At 36.0% G+C, this 19,515-nt stretch overlaps 2 protein-coding genes across 2 annotated transcripts; one reads left to right on the top strand and one right to left on the bottom strand.

Annotated features, from left to right (window-relative positions):
* Window positions 1-4,600: 4,600 nt before the first annotated feature.
* Window positions 4,601-7,225, top strand: LOC120336387 (uncharacterized). Its single transcript, XM_039404051.2, has 4 exons — window positions 4,601-4,742; window positions 5,197-5,322; window positions 5,995-6,144; window positions 6,356-7,225. The coding sequence occupies exons 1-4, from the start codon at window positions 4,731-4,733 to the stop codon at window positions 6,683-6,685; spliced, it is 618 nt and encodes a 205-aa protein (XP_039259985.1). The 5' UTR covers window positions 4,601-4,730; the 3' UTR covers window positions 6,686-7,225.
* Window positions 7,226-8,669: 1,444 nt separating this feature from the next.
* Window positions 8,670-16,574, bottom strand: LOC120336112 (WW domain-binding protein 2-like). Its single transcript, XM_039403711.2, has 2 exons — window positions 16,149-16,574; window positions 8,670-11,742 (listed from the first exon to the last, which is right to left on the bottom strand). The coding sequence occupies exons 1-2, from the start codon at window positions 16,482-16,484 to the stop codon at window positions 11,371-11,373; spliced, it is 708 nt and encodes a 235-aa protein (XP_039259645.1). The 5' UTR covers window positions 16,485-16,574; the 3' UTR covers window positions 8,670-11,370.
* Window positions 16,575-19,515: the final 2,941 nt, after the last annotated feature.

Raw genomic sequence — 19,515 nt, forward strand, 5'->3', positions numbered from 1 at the left:
TACATTAAATGATTTTTGGCGGCCTAAGATTTCTCCTAAATTAAAATGATGTTGACGTTAAAAGTTATAACATTATTTGCGATAAATCCAGATCAAAGATTATTTACGCAATCTTTAAATACCGTACTTTTATGTCACACACCTTCTTCCTTCTCCGAAAATACAGAGTTATGCCGCAAAACGAGGCGTTTTTTGAAATTTATTTTGCACTCCCAAAAGATTATATATTTTTGAAACTCAAGTCGATGATCCTATAGTCCAAGATCGACACTCGCTTGATGGAGTGTCGGTAATATTTGAGTCCACGATCGATCAAAATAAGTTGCCGCTCTCGGTAAAGAAAGGTAATCATATCCGGCCAAATATTGCCAGGCATTATGCAAAACATATTGAGCAAGGCCAAGTCTGGGTAGATATATAACAATAATAACAGAAAATCAAGATTTGGTAATTAGAAAATGAATATTTGGATGTTACTCAGTACAAAATCCCGAAAGCGGCAATATAATCTACTCGGCACTCTCACATTAATAATTATTTAATGCTGTTTTGTATATGCATTTTTGTATCCCACCGTTTACTATTAAAGTATATAATGAAGTCTTAATTAATTTATCATATCAGTACGTATTTAGGGATCGCATAAATTTTAAACAGTTCAATACAAACAGAATTCTGTCAAAATTCTTGAATTTAATTGCTCAGGACATTCCCAATTAAATATTGTATAAAGATAGTAATACATTTAGGCTACAATATTGCATTTTTAAATTTTAATCTATCAATGTGGTGGGTAATTCCCACTATTAAAAAACCGTTACTACAAAGATAGAATACTATTCGGTATTGTGATAGATTTGAGCATTCTATATTAGTAAATTAATTTACATTGCCCGGGCTTGGAGATATCTATCTACTCGAAAGAAGGATTTTTTTTCGGATTTTTTTCAGGGAGTCCGGATTCTGATTACGGCCAGTTACAGTCAGCCACTGATGGCTAATATGTAAGAAGCTATTATTCATTTGAAAGCACCGGAATTTTTCCGGCTTGCCTACTGAATTTATTGCACCTTGGTTGAGATGGGGCAGGGCCAGATTTACCATTGGGCAAACTTAGGGGCCTGGAGCCCCAACATTCAACTTTGAACTATTATTATTCATTGTAAATGGTTTTTGAAATGTGAAGACTTGCTCCATAATGAAGCCGGTTCAAAATTTTATGAAACTGATATTTGTTTAGTTTTTCCATCAGGTTGATAATTCTTGTCCTAGATATTTACCGTTTATTTAGAAGGTTAAAAAAGAATTCAGTCGAATGAAGGAATTTGTCTAAATTCGAAACACTAAGTCTTTAACCTCCAAAACAAGGTTTGCTAATTTAGAAAAAAATGTACAATTTATACCGTAGTGATGCAGTTATTTTGTGGAAAATATATAGAACAACAAATTGAAAGATTATCACTTTTTATGGTAGACCCGTTTGACACCCAAAATGTGTAATCTGCAACGCCCAAACTAGCAGCTTTAAATATGGTCTGCTTGCTAGTAAACGATTGATTTTCTCGTCGTCTTTTTTTTTTTTTGCACGGGAGGGGATGGCCAGAGAACGTAAGGGTATTGGGATTTGGCCAAGAGAAGTACACAGCATAAAGTCAACACGAACTGTTGCAAATAGCCAGAAGTCTAACACCTCTCTCGCACATATCTCCATGAGCCCGATAACCTACAGAGAATAATATGCGTTGTGATGACTCGCGTATTCATAGCGATTAGCAGGATGAACTATATCTATGTAACATCAAGGTACAACGGTAGGGTTGCTTTGCCAGTAATATGTTTGGGATTTTTCTGCATAACTTTTGGTCTTCTGGAAGGAATGCATACTAAGCGAATGAAAACCTGGTCCCAGATTTGTGAAGTATACATTTATTCATTACATAGCAATATAATTTGTCCTCAAAGTTGGTCAGGTATTGATGGCGCGATCACTTTCACCTTGATTCCTCAATCAAACTAAAACACAGAGTGCAAATGCATAATATATTTAAAAAAAAGACTTCATATTTCGTGATTCACGAGAAAGCAATATCGAAAAATTTTATCTGACCGTTTCTGTTTTGCTTGCCCTACCGTAACGGACATGTACGCGAACTTCTGTCGATATATTTAAGCATTGCTCTCTACGTTATACATATAACCCTGAGCATTCCAAGAATTCACAGTCGTAAGACAGTTTTTGAGGCAAAGGTATTTTGGTAGCGATTAAAGCATCAGGTAAGTTTCGACGACCTCTAAATAATTTTATACTCATCAGTCTTATGTCTGTAACGTATTAAATTAAGATGATCTGGACAAATTCGTTTTCAATATTCAAGTGCTTCTTTCATTAAAAATTAATGTGGTATAAAATGCAATATTTTTCTTTAAACGGTAATGCGGAGAGAAAATTAAACTATAGTATCATATAAATATTATACCATGCACGAAGTTATGAATATTCACCGCACATACTTAAATTATGGTATTAAAATTGTGACTTATGTACACACTGCAACTCATTCTGTATGAAAAATTAATGTTTAAAGAGGTTTCTTCAAAACCCTTTTTAATGAGTTTCCGACATCAGCATTGCGTTTTTTCATTCCAAAATATTTAATTATTACTGAACATTACAAAATAAAAAGACTTTTGACATCTTTGAGTCTTTAGGACATATATGTGTTAGGTTTCCTTGAGCTACCACGACCAAGCTTTTACTTTCGGAGCAGAAGCCTTTGTCAGGGCACTGATTATATGACATCACGAAAAATACACTGATTCGGTATTTGGCTGCAGTAATATTAATATTTGGAAGATGTTATATAGTTTGAGTGCATAGCCCAAATTAACAAGCGATCGCAAAATAAAATCATTTTTTTAATGTCGGACGCTAGAATTGTACTCTTCAGAAAATTGTATTAAAATTTTAGTGGTATGAGTTCAGGTCAATTTCAATAAAATTAAAAAATTACTACGGTTTAATCATTTGAAAATGCTATACATAAATTTAAATTACTCTTATCAATCGAGCAGCGTAACAATTTTCGTATAGTTTAATGATATCGTGGATGTCTCGAAACTCCAACAGTCCGTGAGTGCATTGAAAGCTGCCTTCACTTCTGCGTTTTGTTTTCTGAATACTATATTTCACTCCAATACCTAATCAATATTGGAAGTTTGGAAATGTGTCGTCCATCTCGTATGCGTTGAAATGAGTACAAATGATAATCCACGAGCCATAAATATTTGAAGACGTACCAGATAAAAAAAAAATTAATGATGAATCGATCGGTAAAGTTTTTATCAAAACATTTCATGCGCAGTAATATGATTTTAAAGACAGGGTACCTTTCGTATCGAACTCACTAATTACCGGATCCTTCATTTAAAAAAACATGTTATATAGCTCTAACACTGAAAATGTAAACGTTACCCATTTGCTTCTACCGTTTAACTCCCAAAACAATATCGAGAGCGGGGTAGTTGTTATCACAACATTACAGCGGGTTAGCTTGAACTCCATTGCTGCCTGGGTCCATACTCTGTGTGTTCTACCTCAGTACTATTAAACGTACTTAACGGAGTATAACCCCAACTGAATCCTCAGAGGCCAATGAGCAAACAATGGATTGCAATGCCAAATGTTCGTATATTGCAAGAGTTGTACAATCGAACTTAAATCCGAAGCAGATATAAAGAAATTTTCTTAAACTCCGAGGCCAGTGTACTAGACTAGAAAATATACTCTTAAACCTTAATATAAGTTATACGGTCGAAATCCAAATCAGTAATGCACAATAAGAAACATCAAAAACACTTCATTTTCAACTTTCGGGCAAAGGCTGGAAACACGTCACAGATCGGTTGAGAAAGCATTATAAAAAGACGTTTTAGGTCGTTTATAAATCCTTATGAGAGAAATAGGCCAAATGACCTATTACATTGAATTTAACACGCCATTGATACGAATGGACTAAATAACACTAAAATCCATTGTTACATTCCACATTCACCACAGCCTCTGTGTCATATTTTATACCGAACTTTTTTATTTACGATTTTTTGATTTCACAAACCTTTATGCACAAAAAAGTCAATTCAAGAGTTTGCATTGGAGAATTAGTTTTTGATTTTAAATAAAGACCACTCTGGCTAAGGATACATACAAATATCAGGTGTCACAATATTTTCTCAAGATATGTCAAAACTGCGAATTCAATTGCATCAATAATGCATGTGCCAAAATGATAATAATAATGTGAAAACATTCAGTTTTCAATATAGTTCATTGTGTAAAAGTGTCCTTCATTTATTCATAAAACATAGATGAAGATATTTTCGGTCGCACGCCGTGTACTTTAGGAAAGCGAATCATGCATGACAAAGAATAGAAATGAACAAGTTTTGTCCGAATTAAAAGTAGGCCACATGCGTTTTTATTAATTCATAATTGATAGGAATGGCGAATGTTTTTCCATTAAATATGTTATCTCAAGTGCCCAATTCTGTCGAGTGTTCAATATATATTTACTTCCCACAACGTTGCGCATATTGTCGAGGAACCAGTAACTTAAGATCTTTTCGTGTCTTATTGAAATCAGCTTGGTCTGAAGGTTTTATGAACATCGTGTCGTCATAAATGAGCGACTTTTTTGCACGTACCAGTTAGAATATAGTTAATATAAAGAGGCATGGAGTTTCTGGTGAGTATTATTATACACTCAATATATATAGCCTATATATTTATCATGTGGAAGTCGCAGGATTTTTTGTTTTATGATTAAAATATTTCTAGGTCGGCGATATCACTGATTCACTAAAAGCATATCATATATATTCATAAAACTATACCAAATATTACTACAGAATTGATTCTAGTTTTACACAATTTTCTTGTAAAAGAGAAAGTTTTTGCTCCTTATTTCACTTTGTCACGCCTTTATCACATTTGTTTTACTTTGTCCGTCACTGTACCTTGTATAAGATATTTAATATATACATATTTTTTTTCTGATGATACATTATAGTAGAACCAGATATGTAGAAAATTTCCAACAAATGATGTACGATCATTGTAAATAAGTAATTTTCAATTGTAATAATCATCAGATACGATAATACTTAGTTCTGTTGACATAACTTTGACATTTCAATCAGGACACCAGCAGATCTGCCAAAAAGTATGATCCACAACGAACAGCAAGGTACAAACGAGCTGATCCTCGTGCTACAAACGTGGTTCTTGGGTACGATAACAACAACAATTGGGAATCGATTACCAAAGTAAGTTCCTTGAGTTTAGGTTTCAATTATTAGAGAAATGACGATAGAAAAAAGTTGACCGTGAAAATTTTTATTTCATTTACTTAAGAAGAATTCCAGAATTTAGGAGTCAATACATTACCTTTCGAACCGTCTGAATCTGGAGATTTGTTCAGAAATATTTGTTTCAAATGTAATATTAATATTTGAATGATAAATGAAAAGAAAACTGAAAAACTTGTTTTAAAACGGACTCTTTGTTCAAAACAGGCTGCCTTAGGTTAAATAAGCAAACAAAATCCTGTTTGAAACAAGTGAATGCTTGTCAAACCTGCTATGGAGATGTATACCTCCATGCATGCAAATAATAATATTTAGATGGCGCTTGTCAGTTTATGTATTAATACAAATGACAATCCACGAGCCCTAAATATTTTAAGATATACCAGATAAAGCGAAATTAATGGTGAATAGACCGGTAAAGCTTTTATCAAAGCATTTCACGTGCAGTAAAATGATTTAAATACCCATACGTCGAACCTCGTGAGAAGCGCCACTTCTTGTCAGGCTCTTCATGATAAACTGCTCATTTCGAAGCTTAACACGTAGTTCAGTTGTGTGTTAATTTGAAATTGAACAAAATATTCACAAGGTTGTCCTAAGAGGTTTTTAATTGATTAATTTTACATTTAGAAAACACAAAGGAGCGTTAGCGAAGGAACAAATAAATTGGGAACAGCAGTAACTAAAGATCGAAGCATGACGACAGCACGCAAAAGAGGGATGCTGTCATCTTCGTTATCATTTGGCAACGAAAAGACGGATTATCGAACGGAGTCTACTGTAAGTTATACGCCAGAAATATTTCATTATATATATATATATATATAAATTATATATATTGTCGATGTATACGACATTCGATAATTTTCTAGTCCTAAAACCAGACAGGGTCAAAATCAAACTCTAAACAAGAAACGCTATCTAAAACATGAACGTTTTTTAGTTGTAATGTTCATATGAATGAAGCTCAATAAATATCAATGATTCTTAGAATTATTCTACGCACGACCTACATACCTGGGGACCGCGTACGAAGTTACAGCGAGATTCATACTCATGGACCGATAAAGAGAGATCAAAGCTACAAACCCTGAGGGTAAAAGGAAACCCTGTCTCTGGCAATACTGTGAAGTTCGAACCGTACATAAAGTTACCGCCGATTGGAAGTGGGCCGTTTATTGACGAGGTACCAAAAATCAGCAAAGGTCACGAAGATGTACGACAACATCCAATGAATGGAATACGGAGTGCAAATATGACAAATGGATCTGTTCGAAATACGGCAAATATCAATTTCGGTCGATATTACCATGATAACTGACTGAATAGCGAGTATTCAACATTCGCATATTACTAACTGAATTTGTTGTTTAATTCCTTACGGACTATTTATTGCGATTACTTTAATTAACTACGGTATAATTACTATTACGTTTTGTTTGGGGGACAAGAGTCACGGTCATTTCAACGGAGACAATTGTTAAACTTGACATGACAGGTAATAATTATTGAATTGATTGTATGAGGTTTCCTGTCAATGTGAATAACTCAAAGTAAACCAAATGCAATTCATCTTAACATCGCGCACTCCCATATATTCATGTTTTTGAATTCGGTCTCATCCGAGACATTGCGCAACGAGAGCATATATGCACTTAAGGAAATCATTTTAAAGATTCAGTTTGCCGATTATCGTAAGCCACTTTTTAAGTGGCAATGAGACGTGTTTCTTCAGAGTAAACTTAGGCTATGGGTTCCTAACTAGTCTTCTTTCTTAAACGATTGACAGATTTTGCTTCAAAGGCAGTGTTTTTACCTCTTTTCACCTAGTAGAGCTAATGCAAGATAATGTTATCATATATATGGGAGTATTTGATGCTTGCGATATTGATGGTTCTTTATTATAACTCGATACCGTGAGTGGGTAGACCACCTTGTGCAGAGATCAGCAACCTGCGTGTCGCATGTGGCTCTTTGTTTTCGAAGCTCTGGCTCCCGTGGATCAAAATAGTTACAGCAGTTTTTCGTTGGCATTGAGGAACTGCCAAAACAAACTTTTTTTAAGTTCTTCTCATAGACTGTGTTCTTGCCTCGGGGAGACTAGGGTTACTGGCGAATGCACCGTTGATATTTCATATAAAAGTACCTCAAAACCAAATCCCTCGTATTTCATTTGGCTTCTTTTTAGTAAGAACTAGATTATTTGATCATAAGTGGTTTTTCCTAAGTTTTAATAACTAGCACTACTGTTACCAGCCGGAAGTTGAGATTATTTGTTAGATCTTTAGTAGAAAATCCCCACCAACGCCCAAAATAAGTAATTATCCAGTCCGGGTTTGAAATGCAGATTGCGCTGAACATTCAAATCATTTCCACCCCTAACTGGATATTTACTGGTTTGTTATTATAAAACGCGGAGGTACTGTCTTTGTCAAATCTTCAACCTAGGCAGAGAAGTTAAGGGACATATCACATTTACTGATAAATCTTCTGAAGACTTTGTGTATCATGAACCGACAAGTTTCGTTTCTCAGCCAGATCAGTTCACTTTTTCTATTGACACACTGAAAGGGTATCCAGGCCGGACACAGCGACTGTCATAATGGCGACGTAATCAAGTGAGCGACTGTGATAATGGCGACGGCATTTAAACAGCGACTTATCTTTTTGTACATGAATGACAAAACAAAGTTAGGGTGTGTGGGGCGGGGGGTTTGGCGTAAAAAGTGCGTGTGCCCGTAAGCTTTGGATTTAATTAAAAAACTGATGTCGCAGTCGCTATTTTGACAGTCGCTCACCTGATTACGTCACCAAGTCCATGCTTCCGAAAACAAACAATACAGGTAAAACTAATCCCATACCCGACTAGGAATGGTAACCGGACGAGAGGCCGTCTTATCGGCTTTCCTCTCCCCCGGGATGAATATGTAAATCCTATCCTATCCTATTATGAAGTCGCCATTATGACAGTCGCTATTTGGAACCAAAGCCACTAAATTAAAATAAACCCACAGAGTTTTTTACGTGTAACTGTAAACTTTTGATAGATGGATCAAGAGTAGATGTTGCGGCTCCAAGTAAGTTTGTGTTTGGAGGAAATGGCCCTTAGAGTTTGCCCACCGGTGACCTAGTTCTTCGCCAAACAGTCTGAACAATAAAGCTGATATATATAGCTATCCCTATACAAAATATAAAGCGCTCGTATTTGAACTGTAGACTCTCAAAACAACACGCCAACACCTAATCAAAATATCATCTGACATGAACAAGGATGCCAAGTAACACAATGGAAAGAGTTTCCACAATTATTGGTGCACACAAAAATACAATCTATTAACAAAAGAGAATGTGAACTAGGGTTAATTACGAACACGACATGAAAGATAAATAATAGAAATATTGAATCATTGACTATCTACATAATTAATATTAGCATTGAATTCCAGGCCCAGAAAATCTGACACAGTTAGAAAGACTCGAAAAACATATACCGGCAGGGATGGCCAATACCGAATAGTTCACTATTTCGAATACATTCGAAATTATTTTTTTCGAATATGAAATTTCGAATACTTCGAAAATAAAATCCACTAATTGAAGCTTATCTAAATGTATGTAGGAATTTCCATACAATAAGCAATGGAATAACTGCTATCTACAAGTTACAACCTCGCTATATTACCAGGCATTTCATATTTGCAGATTATTGCAGTATATATTTTATATACCATGAGTCATGTTAACAGAATTAAATTAATACGACAATAGTGGTATCGATGATGGATTTGAATATTTGCGCAACACAAAATCACCCTAGTAAAACGCCCATACTTTCAAATACCAACCATTATCCAAATTATTTGTCGAAAAGCGGGATAAAGTATGAGGTATTTTTCCGACTTGTGACAATTTTTTCGTGAGTACAAAAATACGAATCAAAAATTAATTATATTTGGGAACTTTACCACACATTTTAAGTCCGCAAATCGCCGTTGTATGTTTGAGTAATAATACTTTCATTATTTCATAAATATGAAAATAGGAATCAAAAACTATTTATAATCGGGTAGTTTACCACACATTGTAAGTCCACAGATCGCCTTGTATTTTGTAAATACGAAAATAGGAATCAAAAATTAATATTAATCGCGAGTTTGCCACACAATTTATGTCCACAGATTGCCGTGATATTGTGCCGAATATAATTAGTTTTGATTCTTATTTTCACACTCACGAAAAATTGTCACAAGTCGGAAAAAGAATTTATATTTTATCCCGCTCTTGGGAACTAATTTGTATAATGGTTGCCATTGGTTTGTATTTAAAAGTATGGACTTTTCACTAGGATGATTTTATGCTGCGCAAAATATTCGAATCCATGACCGATACTACTACTTAAAATGCCTTACTGTGTACATTTAATTCTATTATCATAACTCAAATGTTGGTAAATCGGGCAGTTTACCACACATTTGAAGGCCACAGATCGCCGTTGCATTTTAGAATTATTAGTTTTATTATTTTGTAAACACGAATCCGAAATTAATTATAATTGGGCAGTTTACCACGTATTTCATGTCCACAAATACCCGTTGTATTTGGCATTAACACTTTCATTATTTTAGCAATATACAAATAGGAATCAATATTTAATAATATCGGTCAGTTTACTACACATTTTATGTCCACAGATTGTCGATACAACCATGAGTTACGTTGAACAGAATTAAATTAATACGGCATGACATTTTAAATGCTGGTACCAGTCATGGAATGGATTATTTTGCGCTATAAAAAATCATCCTGGAAGATCGATACTTTTAACTATCGTTATCAGAATTATTTGCCAGAAATTATTTTCTAATAAATCGACTTGTTTTTCCAACTTGTGACAATTTATTGGATATCGTAACAATTACGGCTATAAATACCGTATTTCCCGGCTAATAAGTCCACATGGCAAATAGGACGATGTCTATTTTTAGCACTCAAAAAAGGGGTTTTTCCATATAGGCCTCCAATAAGACGGGTAGAAAAATTCGCTAATAATTTTATATGTTTAGAACCAGATCATGTTAGTTTGGTAGAATCATACTCACAGAATTAACTATTTTTAACAATTGAGCGGTAAATTTAAGTTGTAAAGCGGCAATCATTTTGGACAACCTATTAACCCGAATGTTGAAATAATTTTGGAATGTGATAAGTACTACACTGTACGTCCACGGGTTATTTCACAGCTGTGTTTTCCTGTCCCTGTCGTGTTTTGCTGAATCGGCAAAACGAAAGGGTCACAAATCACTTTATCTTGGTGGCCGTGTTCCTCTTTAAAGTAACGATAACCAGCCTGCGATTAAATATCATGATTGGCAGACCCTAAGACCCAAATATAAGGTTACACAAATCATGCTTGAGAAGACTCATGCGAATAATAAGCAGGCCACATAGAAATAAAAGAAACATACTTTCTCAATTTTTCGACGTAATGGAAATGAATTTGTAAATTAAAAGCCTCGTACACGAATGTCGGCAATGTCCACCCACGTAAACGTGCAAATGTGTCGCAACACTATGCGACGTACGGTCGCACAGAATATAAACAATCAAAGTGCCGATTTAAAAAGTCGTTTAAAGATTCCCGTGAAAAAAAAAAAAAAAAAACGAAACACCACGTTTACGGCAAAAAGTGGCTACTATTCGGAATTATTCGAAAATCAGCCGAAAAGGTATTCGAATACCTTGATATTCGAAAATTCGATTCGTTTTGGACAACCCTGTATACCGGTAACTAAAAATAAAGGTATAGCAAGCATGTTCAAACGAAAAAAATTGATATCTATAATTACAAAACCAATAAGGATTTCATCACATAAATGGCGAAATCTTTCCTGAATAATTATGACTATCTGGTGTCACATCCAACTACAAACAATTATATTGTGAAATATACATTTTAACAAGAATAAAAATTATTGCACAGCAAACACACAATACACATCTTTACGTTTATTGATCTTTCTTTGTCGTATCATAATAAGAAGGAGGATTCTGGGCAGGAGCAGAATAACCAGGAGGAAGATAAGATGATCCAGAAGCCATAGCTTCCTGAGACTTTGGATCTGTGGGTTGGTATGACGGTTCAGCCGGATAAGGAGGAATGGGAGGACCTTGATTGTATGGAGGTTGGGTTGGATACTGCGAGTACAATGGAGGAGCTGTTGGTTGATACCCCATGGGTGGTGGAGCATAACCTGGCTGAATTGGCATGCCCTGTGGAACCCCGGTGACAATGATTGGGGCTGGTTGGGCAATATACATCATCCGAGGATTCTTAGCCATTTTTATAAGACTTTCACCAACTTCGATTGCACCTCCAGCCTGTTAACATAAAAAACAATGAATGTTTATAGATTCTCACAAAGTAGAAGTGAAATAGTGGCAATATGGTAAAATAGAAGGTCCTCAGCTTATGATGCCAAGTGCCAACACAGATGGGCGATATCATATTTTGTTTAATTTAAAGTCCTGTACAAGGCTTTTCAGCAGGATAAGCTAAGTTAAATCCAAAACCAACTAAACGGAAGGATACTTCAAGTTATGAAAAGATTTGAATGCATTGTGAAATTGGGGAGTGTTAACTTAAGGTGATACAATGTACACTTTAGATTAAGCTAAAGAAATTAAAACCTCAATCTGAAAGAATTACTTTATATGGCAAAAATCTAACAAAAGCCAGATTTGAAAAGCATTGATAACATCAATTAAAATTTATGCTGAAAAGGGCTCACACTGCAATACAGCACAGAAGGAAGACAAAAGACTTTCTGTGGAAGGATATTGAGAAATATTTTCTCAAATTCTAAAAAAAATTATTTCAAGCTTTTGTATAATGGTTCTGACTTCTGATACGAATTCAAATCACTATTAAAAAAACTGTTAGATAAGTCTAAGATCAAAGAGTGTTGATTTTGTGTGGAAGTTTGTGTTGCATCTTTTCCAAAATTTAAATGAAAATTTAAAATCTGTATATTGACTAACGAATAACGATGCCCATAAAATTACATTCAGGAATTTTCAAAAAAAAAAAATATTCAGGCAAAGAAATTGTACAACTTTCGATCAAGTTTGATGATATACATTTATGAGTTACTACATCAGTTACTAAAATATGCAAGGACATGTGGGATGCCAAAATTATAGATGAAAAACTATACCGAGCAATACTCCCAAAAGACCCGAAACCAGGAAGATTAAGACTACAACCCAGGTCCAACTACAAGTCCACAAACAAAACCATCCATCAAGGCCGATAATATCCGGTGATGGCTCCGCCACAGAAAAGCTCTCCGCATTTGTGGACTACAAACTAACTCCCCTCATGACTACCAAATTTATACCGTCCTATATAAAAGATACCACGGACTTCTTAAACAAAATTCAAATATGGGACATATCCCAACAGGCTCCCTCCTAGTGACAATGGACTAACATACCCCACGCAGAAGGAATTTCGACCCTGCAAAAGATGTTACAAATGAATAAAACAGACCCGGATGTGATCCACTGGACTATTAAGGCAGCTGAGTGCGTGCTAACCAATAATAACTTCGAATTCAATGGCCGTAACTACATACAGATCCAAGGAACGGCTATGGGAACGAAGATGGCACCCAAATACGCTTGCTGTTTTATGGCAATACTAGAAAAGGAAATAATCGAAAAATCACCATTCAAACCCTTAACTTATTTGAGATTTATAGACGATTGTAAATTAATTTGGACTTCAGGAATAGAAAACCTAGAAAAATTCGTCAAATTCGCGAACTCATACCACCCATCATTCAAGTTCACATTTGAACATTCCCAAACCAAATTACCGTTCTTAGACACAATGGTCCACTTAATTGATAATAGACTAGAAACGGAACTCTACTCCAAACCAACGGACACCCACCAATATCTTTTACAGTCATCCTGCCACCCAAGACATGTACACCGGAACATACCCCATGGACTCGCAATAAGAATTAGAAGAATATGCTCAACCACGGAATTTTTCAACAAACACAGTGACATCCTCAAGCAGCATCTAAAAAAGAGGAATTAACCCGAGCACCTGTTAAACAAAGCCATAGAGCGAGCAAGAAATACAGATAGAACCACGATACTGACACCAAAAAAGCCGACACACCTCTTGGCACAGCGTACCACCCACTCCTCCAAGCAATCAGAATAATATTTCAAAAGTACCCATACATCCTACACCGCGACGCGCGACTGCAGAAAATATTCCCAAACCCCCCCATTATAGGCTACCGAAAATGTCCAACACTAAGGGATTTATTTTGTGCGAGCAAAATTAAAAGTGGAACACAAAAAAGCCGACCAAAAAGGATTTGAAAAATGCAACAGAAAAGGGTGCACGACCTGCCAACATTCATTTGAAATCTCAATATTCAGAAGCACATCGACCGGCAAACAGTTCCAAATCTTTAAACAAATCAGCTGCAACACGAGAAATGTAATATATCTAATCACCTGTAAAAAATGCCAGGCACAGTACATTGGAGAAACGGGAAGAAAATTAAAGTCTCGTACGGCAGACCACCTTAGGGACATTCGGAAAAAGACCCCAACACCAGTTGCCAACCATTTTAACAGGCAAGGGCACAATATAGACGATTTCAGTATTCTAGGAATTGACTCACTAACCCACGACAAACTTTACAGGAAAAACAAAGAGCATTTTTGGATTGACAAAATGAAGACTCGGCAACCACAAGGAATCAATAGAAAAGATTAAAACTCAAACGAAGAAGTGGCCTTAACGCAAATATGAAACCAAAAAACAAACAGTACCATCAAAACAACAACAACAATACAAACAAATAACGATGAAAAACAAACAAAGGAAACTACCCAAATAGATGAACCCCAACCCAACCACATCAGTTAGACCTGCTATTCTAAGATGATACGATAGCATCCATATCCAGTTATAGGAAACTCAATAATAGGCTAAATTTATATGATCTTTTATATTTACAGTTATATCTTGTATTGTTTGAAGAAGTTAGACCATGATCTAACGAAAGCTCACAAATATACTTACTATTTCGTTGAAAGAGATCATGTTATTTTTACTGTGCCACATACGGATCCGAAGTAGAAAGTAATCAAGGAGAAAGGACCTGCAGTTCAATACACAATATCCAAGTTCCCCTAGTACATTTATGTACTTGAGAATTTCTCTAAGGTTTCGTGAACGAGTCACATGAAAAAACAAGTCGGTAGGCGCCCGGGATCTCCGCTGATACTCAGCCCCGCGTCTGTATTATGCTATCGCGATGATCCAATTCGTTTTAGTCCCTGTAGCACTCTAGTGGTCACCAGTAACTTCGTTCGAATACAAATCTCTTTTATTTCCGAGACCATTTACGCATGCAATAACAATCACCGATATTGCCTGTTACCGATGGCGATATTTCCTGTTCATTTTGAACGCTGTGCGTCTGCTTTTTAGCGTTGCATGAGGAATAAAATGTTGCTAATTATTGAAACATGTTCACTAAAATTCCATCAATCAATCAATTTAATTCCAAAGGCTTCACCAGTTTATAGAGTATCGAGATGAATGGCGGCTTGTTAGAGAAAGCATTTTCTCTCGCGAGAGGTAGCAATCTCAGAATTCTAATTTTCGACTTAATTTACAAGAAAATTGCAACAGAATGTCAAAAAATTAGAAATTTTCTCACAATCGGATGTTTTGTGGTTGCTGCCGTGGAAGCGAAACAACAATCCAGTCTTTCAAGGAAACGCATAATACTAGGATGACACTCGACAGGTTAACTCACATAAGAAATTTCACCCAAATTGATCTAGCCGTTTAGAGGCTACATCTAAGCAGACAGACAGAACGATCGAGAATAAGGGTCTCCTATAGAGCGGAGCTCCAATATACAGCATTGGGACTTCAACTTGGGGCTGTATGATAACCTTATATGTATTGCATGGCTGTTACACATGACACGCACAGCTGATTTCTCTCTTCGAGGTCCACTTGATTGACCATTCTCAAATTTAAGAGTCAGTATTTTTTTCCTTCAAGTCAGGTTCATTTTTTTAACCATCATAAGGTTCTGCTTATTTCATACGCATAATACTAGGATGACACTCGACAGGTTAACTCACATAAGAAATTTCACCCAAATTGATCTAGTCGTTTAGAGGCTACATCTAAACAGACAGACAGAACGATTGAGAATAAGGGTCTCCTATAGAGCGGAGCTCCAATATACAGCATTGGGACTTCAAATTGGGGCTGTATGATAACCTTATATGTATTGCATGGCTGTTACACATGACACACACAGCTGATTTCTCTCTTCGAGGTTCACTTGATTGACCATTCTCAAATTTAAGAGTCAGTATTCTTTCCTTCAAGTCAGGTTCATTTTTTAACCATCATAAGGTTCTGCTTATTTCATTTGATCACTAACACTTACTTTTCCGGAAAGGAATACATGTTACAAATACAATGTTAGTTGGTGAGATACGATAGAAGGAAAAAAAATGTGTTTTTGGTCATTATACAGGATATGTATATTATAGATTATAGTTATGTTTCAATGCATCTAATACAGTAATATACATTCCAAGGCTCAATTAGGGAGCCCAAATATTATGTGATGGCATCAACCAGGAAATGAGTTTAAAAATTCAAGGTAAAATCAGCTAACTTTTAATTTCATTATTTGTACTTGAATAAAATAAATCAATATTACCTTGAATGTCATTTCAAATTCTGCGGAACCTTGCCATCCACCTCCTTCTTCAGCCATTATTTTTCCTTCCAAGTGGTTCGCGCCAAACACAGGTTGCTTGATCTCAAAATCCTTTATGAGTTTGAATGGCATGCTAAAATTTTGTAGCATGTCATTTGTTTTGCTGTTCACAAAAAATGCTCTGAAATTCGTAAGATAAAGCTGGCCGACTTTCGATCCCTTCAAGTGCTCAGATGAATATTTGACCTTCTTGAATTTCAGTTCAACATCTTTGTGTTGTTGCACAGTCAGCTCGCCTTGAAATAATTGGAGTCCTGCCGATCTATTGATAGACATGACTGCACAAGTTTTGCAAGGTCCAGGTGATGAAATATTACCAACTTATAGTTTCAGGGTTTAGAGTAAATCTAGAGAGGTAAAATCCTTTTAGTTTTTGTTATTTGCATTAACACAGTTGAGTAGTATCATGTGCATAAAATTGTAAAAAAATTCTCATGCGGCTTCAATTATAAATGCTCATTTAACTGCCTTTCAAATTGCAATGTTTCGATGTCTGACACTGTTCGAGGTTGGTGTGTTTGTTCCGGGAACTTCTTAAATAACGCCCAACATTGTATAGTTTTCGCTGTAGGTCAGTAGGTACCGTACATAACCATCCTATTACAGCATCATGCAAAGGGTTGCCAGATCCTACTGTCCTAGTGATCAAAAAGGGCCAAATTGAGACGAAAAAAAAGCCAGCAAAAGCCAACAATTTTACTAATTACAAAAGCACCTGATGTAGAGCATTTAGTGAGCCACACAAATGTCTTTTCTCATTCAGTCATTGAAAGTTGTATTTTCAGTTGCTAGCTATCATGGCGATTTCCGCTTCAGCGAGATGGAGGGTTGAAAAGGGGTTAATTGAATGGCAGCACCAGAACCTACATTTGACATTATACAGTCAAACTGATATCTATATGAAAGAGTTGGGAAAATAAAAAAAATAGAAGGAAATATCAAGCGGACAGCATCACTCAACAATTCAATATATATACACAGGGTGACGCTTCAGTTTGTGATATACCTTAAAACATTCTCACTGAACATTTTGAAAACCATCATTTTTATTTAAAAAATTATCTAACCATGTGCCCGCTTACAGGTCTGCAGGCGGACTACTGATGGCTAATTTTAGCGTATTTAATCACAATCGTTCGTGACACTAAATTCTGATTACTGCAACTAAACTAAAGCTCCTGGGAAGGCATAATGCAGGAATGACAATTAAGTCATACAACTATATTTGGGAACAGAACTGAACACTGACAAATAACTAAAAGCATGGCAATGTTTACAACCCCGCTTGAACATCTGTTTGAGCGGCTGCAGAAACTGCAACTATTTTTTGTTGGTTATGGTCATAAACAAGAAAATCGATGCTCTTCCAAATGTTAAATAGCTAAGCAATAGGCTATTGTTACACACTAAATATTGTATAATGTATTTCATATGATTTTTAATAATACACATTGAAGGAGACTGAAAAAAGTCAAGAAAAAAGCCAAACGTAAATTCTGACGCCAATCGTGTTTGAAAAAAGCCAAAAATGGCGAATTTGGTGTTAAAAAGCCACATAGCAACCCTGAATTCATGCAGTCATGGCTTGAGATATAACGTTATCTGTATACAGGTATATGAGGTAACGCCGACTGCGCCGAGGCTTTCTACCACAGCACCAACAGAGATATACCTAGCTGTGCGGTAATCAATACCTGCAATCAGGTGAAATTTCTACAACCATCTCGGGGTCGTGATAATAATATTTTCATTTATCACTTGTGATATACACCGATCCCTGCTGTCGATCTTTACACACAACAGCAATGGGCTGCTAGTGCTAGACAGTATCTGCCACTATGAAAACATTTTCTTTGTCATACCTACCAAGTCACATAGTCACTTTGTGTCATACGACCTCTGCACGTGACTTCACTTTCGGTCGTCAGTGCAGTGGCGCAATGGGAATATATTAGGGTAGTAAGGGTAAAAGGTTTTTTGGCGTCTTTGACAACTGGGTCTTTTGCGCCAAATATCAAAAAAAGTAGTCAGTATGATACAATAAAATAGGTTCACAACTCTCGTTTGGTGGATATTGCAAAACTAATGATAAATGGAACCAAATCAGGAACATTGAAAATACAAATAATTTTCCGGGGCACATTCATTTTTGCTGCTTCATGTCTTAATTCGCAATCGTAGGTTACTACACTTGGGACAATATAAAATAAAATGGGAAACAGTTTCATTCGTGTCACATTAACTACAGTGCCCTGTGGAATGTAGCCGTATTTTAAATAAATGATAGTTGAGTCTGAGATGTCCAGTTTGAAGACGAAAAAATACTATTTCTTTTTGGCGGGAAAAATTGAAATAGACAGTCTTTTGGGCTATATGAGTTCGAAAGTTTTTATAATGGCTTGTAGTATCGTTAGCTTGATATGTTAAATACTATTTTGCTAGACATGCTTGCTTGCATAATGTCTTAGCTTCTTCCAATGACAGGTGGAGAACTGCATTGATGACAATTCCATTTGCTCCGTCTTTCGCCAGCCGATCCACTGCCTCATTACCGCTAATACCAATATGTGCTGGTATCCACAGAAACTTGATATCCGTCGTGTGACAAATAATAGCATGAAGTAGTTGTATTTTTGTCGATAAAAAATGCTTAACATTCCAAATATTCTGTATGCTTTCCAATGCAGAAAGACCAATCAGAATATTAATACTTTTTAAGGCCTATTTTGCGATATCCATCAGTATATTTCTCCAGATAATCTGGATATAGAGGACTTGCACGGGTCACGTGACTTTGTTTACTGGACGGCAAAAAAACAAAAACGTCCATTTGAGTCAAACACAACGCCCAAATATTTAAAATCGAATGTGACAGGTATTACTGAGTCCTTGATTCTAAGATGGATTGTAGGGATTTCCTTGCGCTTGGTGAAAAGCACGATACAGGGTTTTGTGGTGGAAAGTTCAACCCCCCCCCCCCCCGCCCTATCACACCAAGTTATTATGGCATTTAAGTGAGATCGAACTTTTGGTACTATTTCCGGGATATGCAATCCGGTCTCCCAGAAAGCTCCATCATCAGCAAAAAGTTTCACCAATGAAGGGACATTTTGTGGCAAGTCATTGATCATAACGGAAAACAGAATTGGGCTGAGAACACTGTCTTAGGGAATATCGTTTTGTAGCCGACATCGACGAATATACTCGGACTTGAAATGAGCGTGTTGTGAGAAATAATCTAATCCATTGATGAATACTGCCACGCACTTCAATTTTGAATAGTTTATATAACAGACCCTCTCTCCAC

Source organism: Styela clava, chromosome 2 (assembly GCF_964204865.1).
Source record: "Styela clava chromosome 2, kaStyClav1.hap1.2, whole genome shotgun sequence".
Lineage (NCBI taxonomy): Eukaryota > Metazoa > Chordata > Ascidiacea > Stolidobranchia > Styelidae > Styela > Styela clava.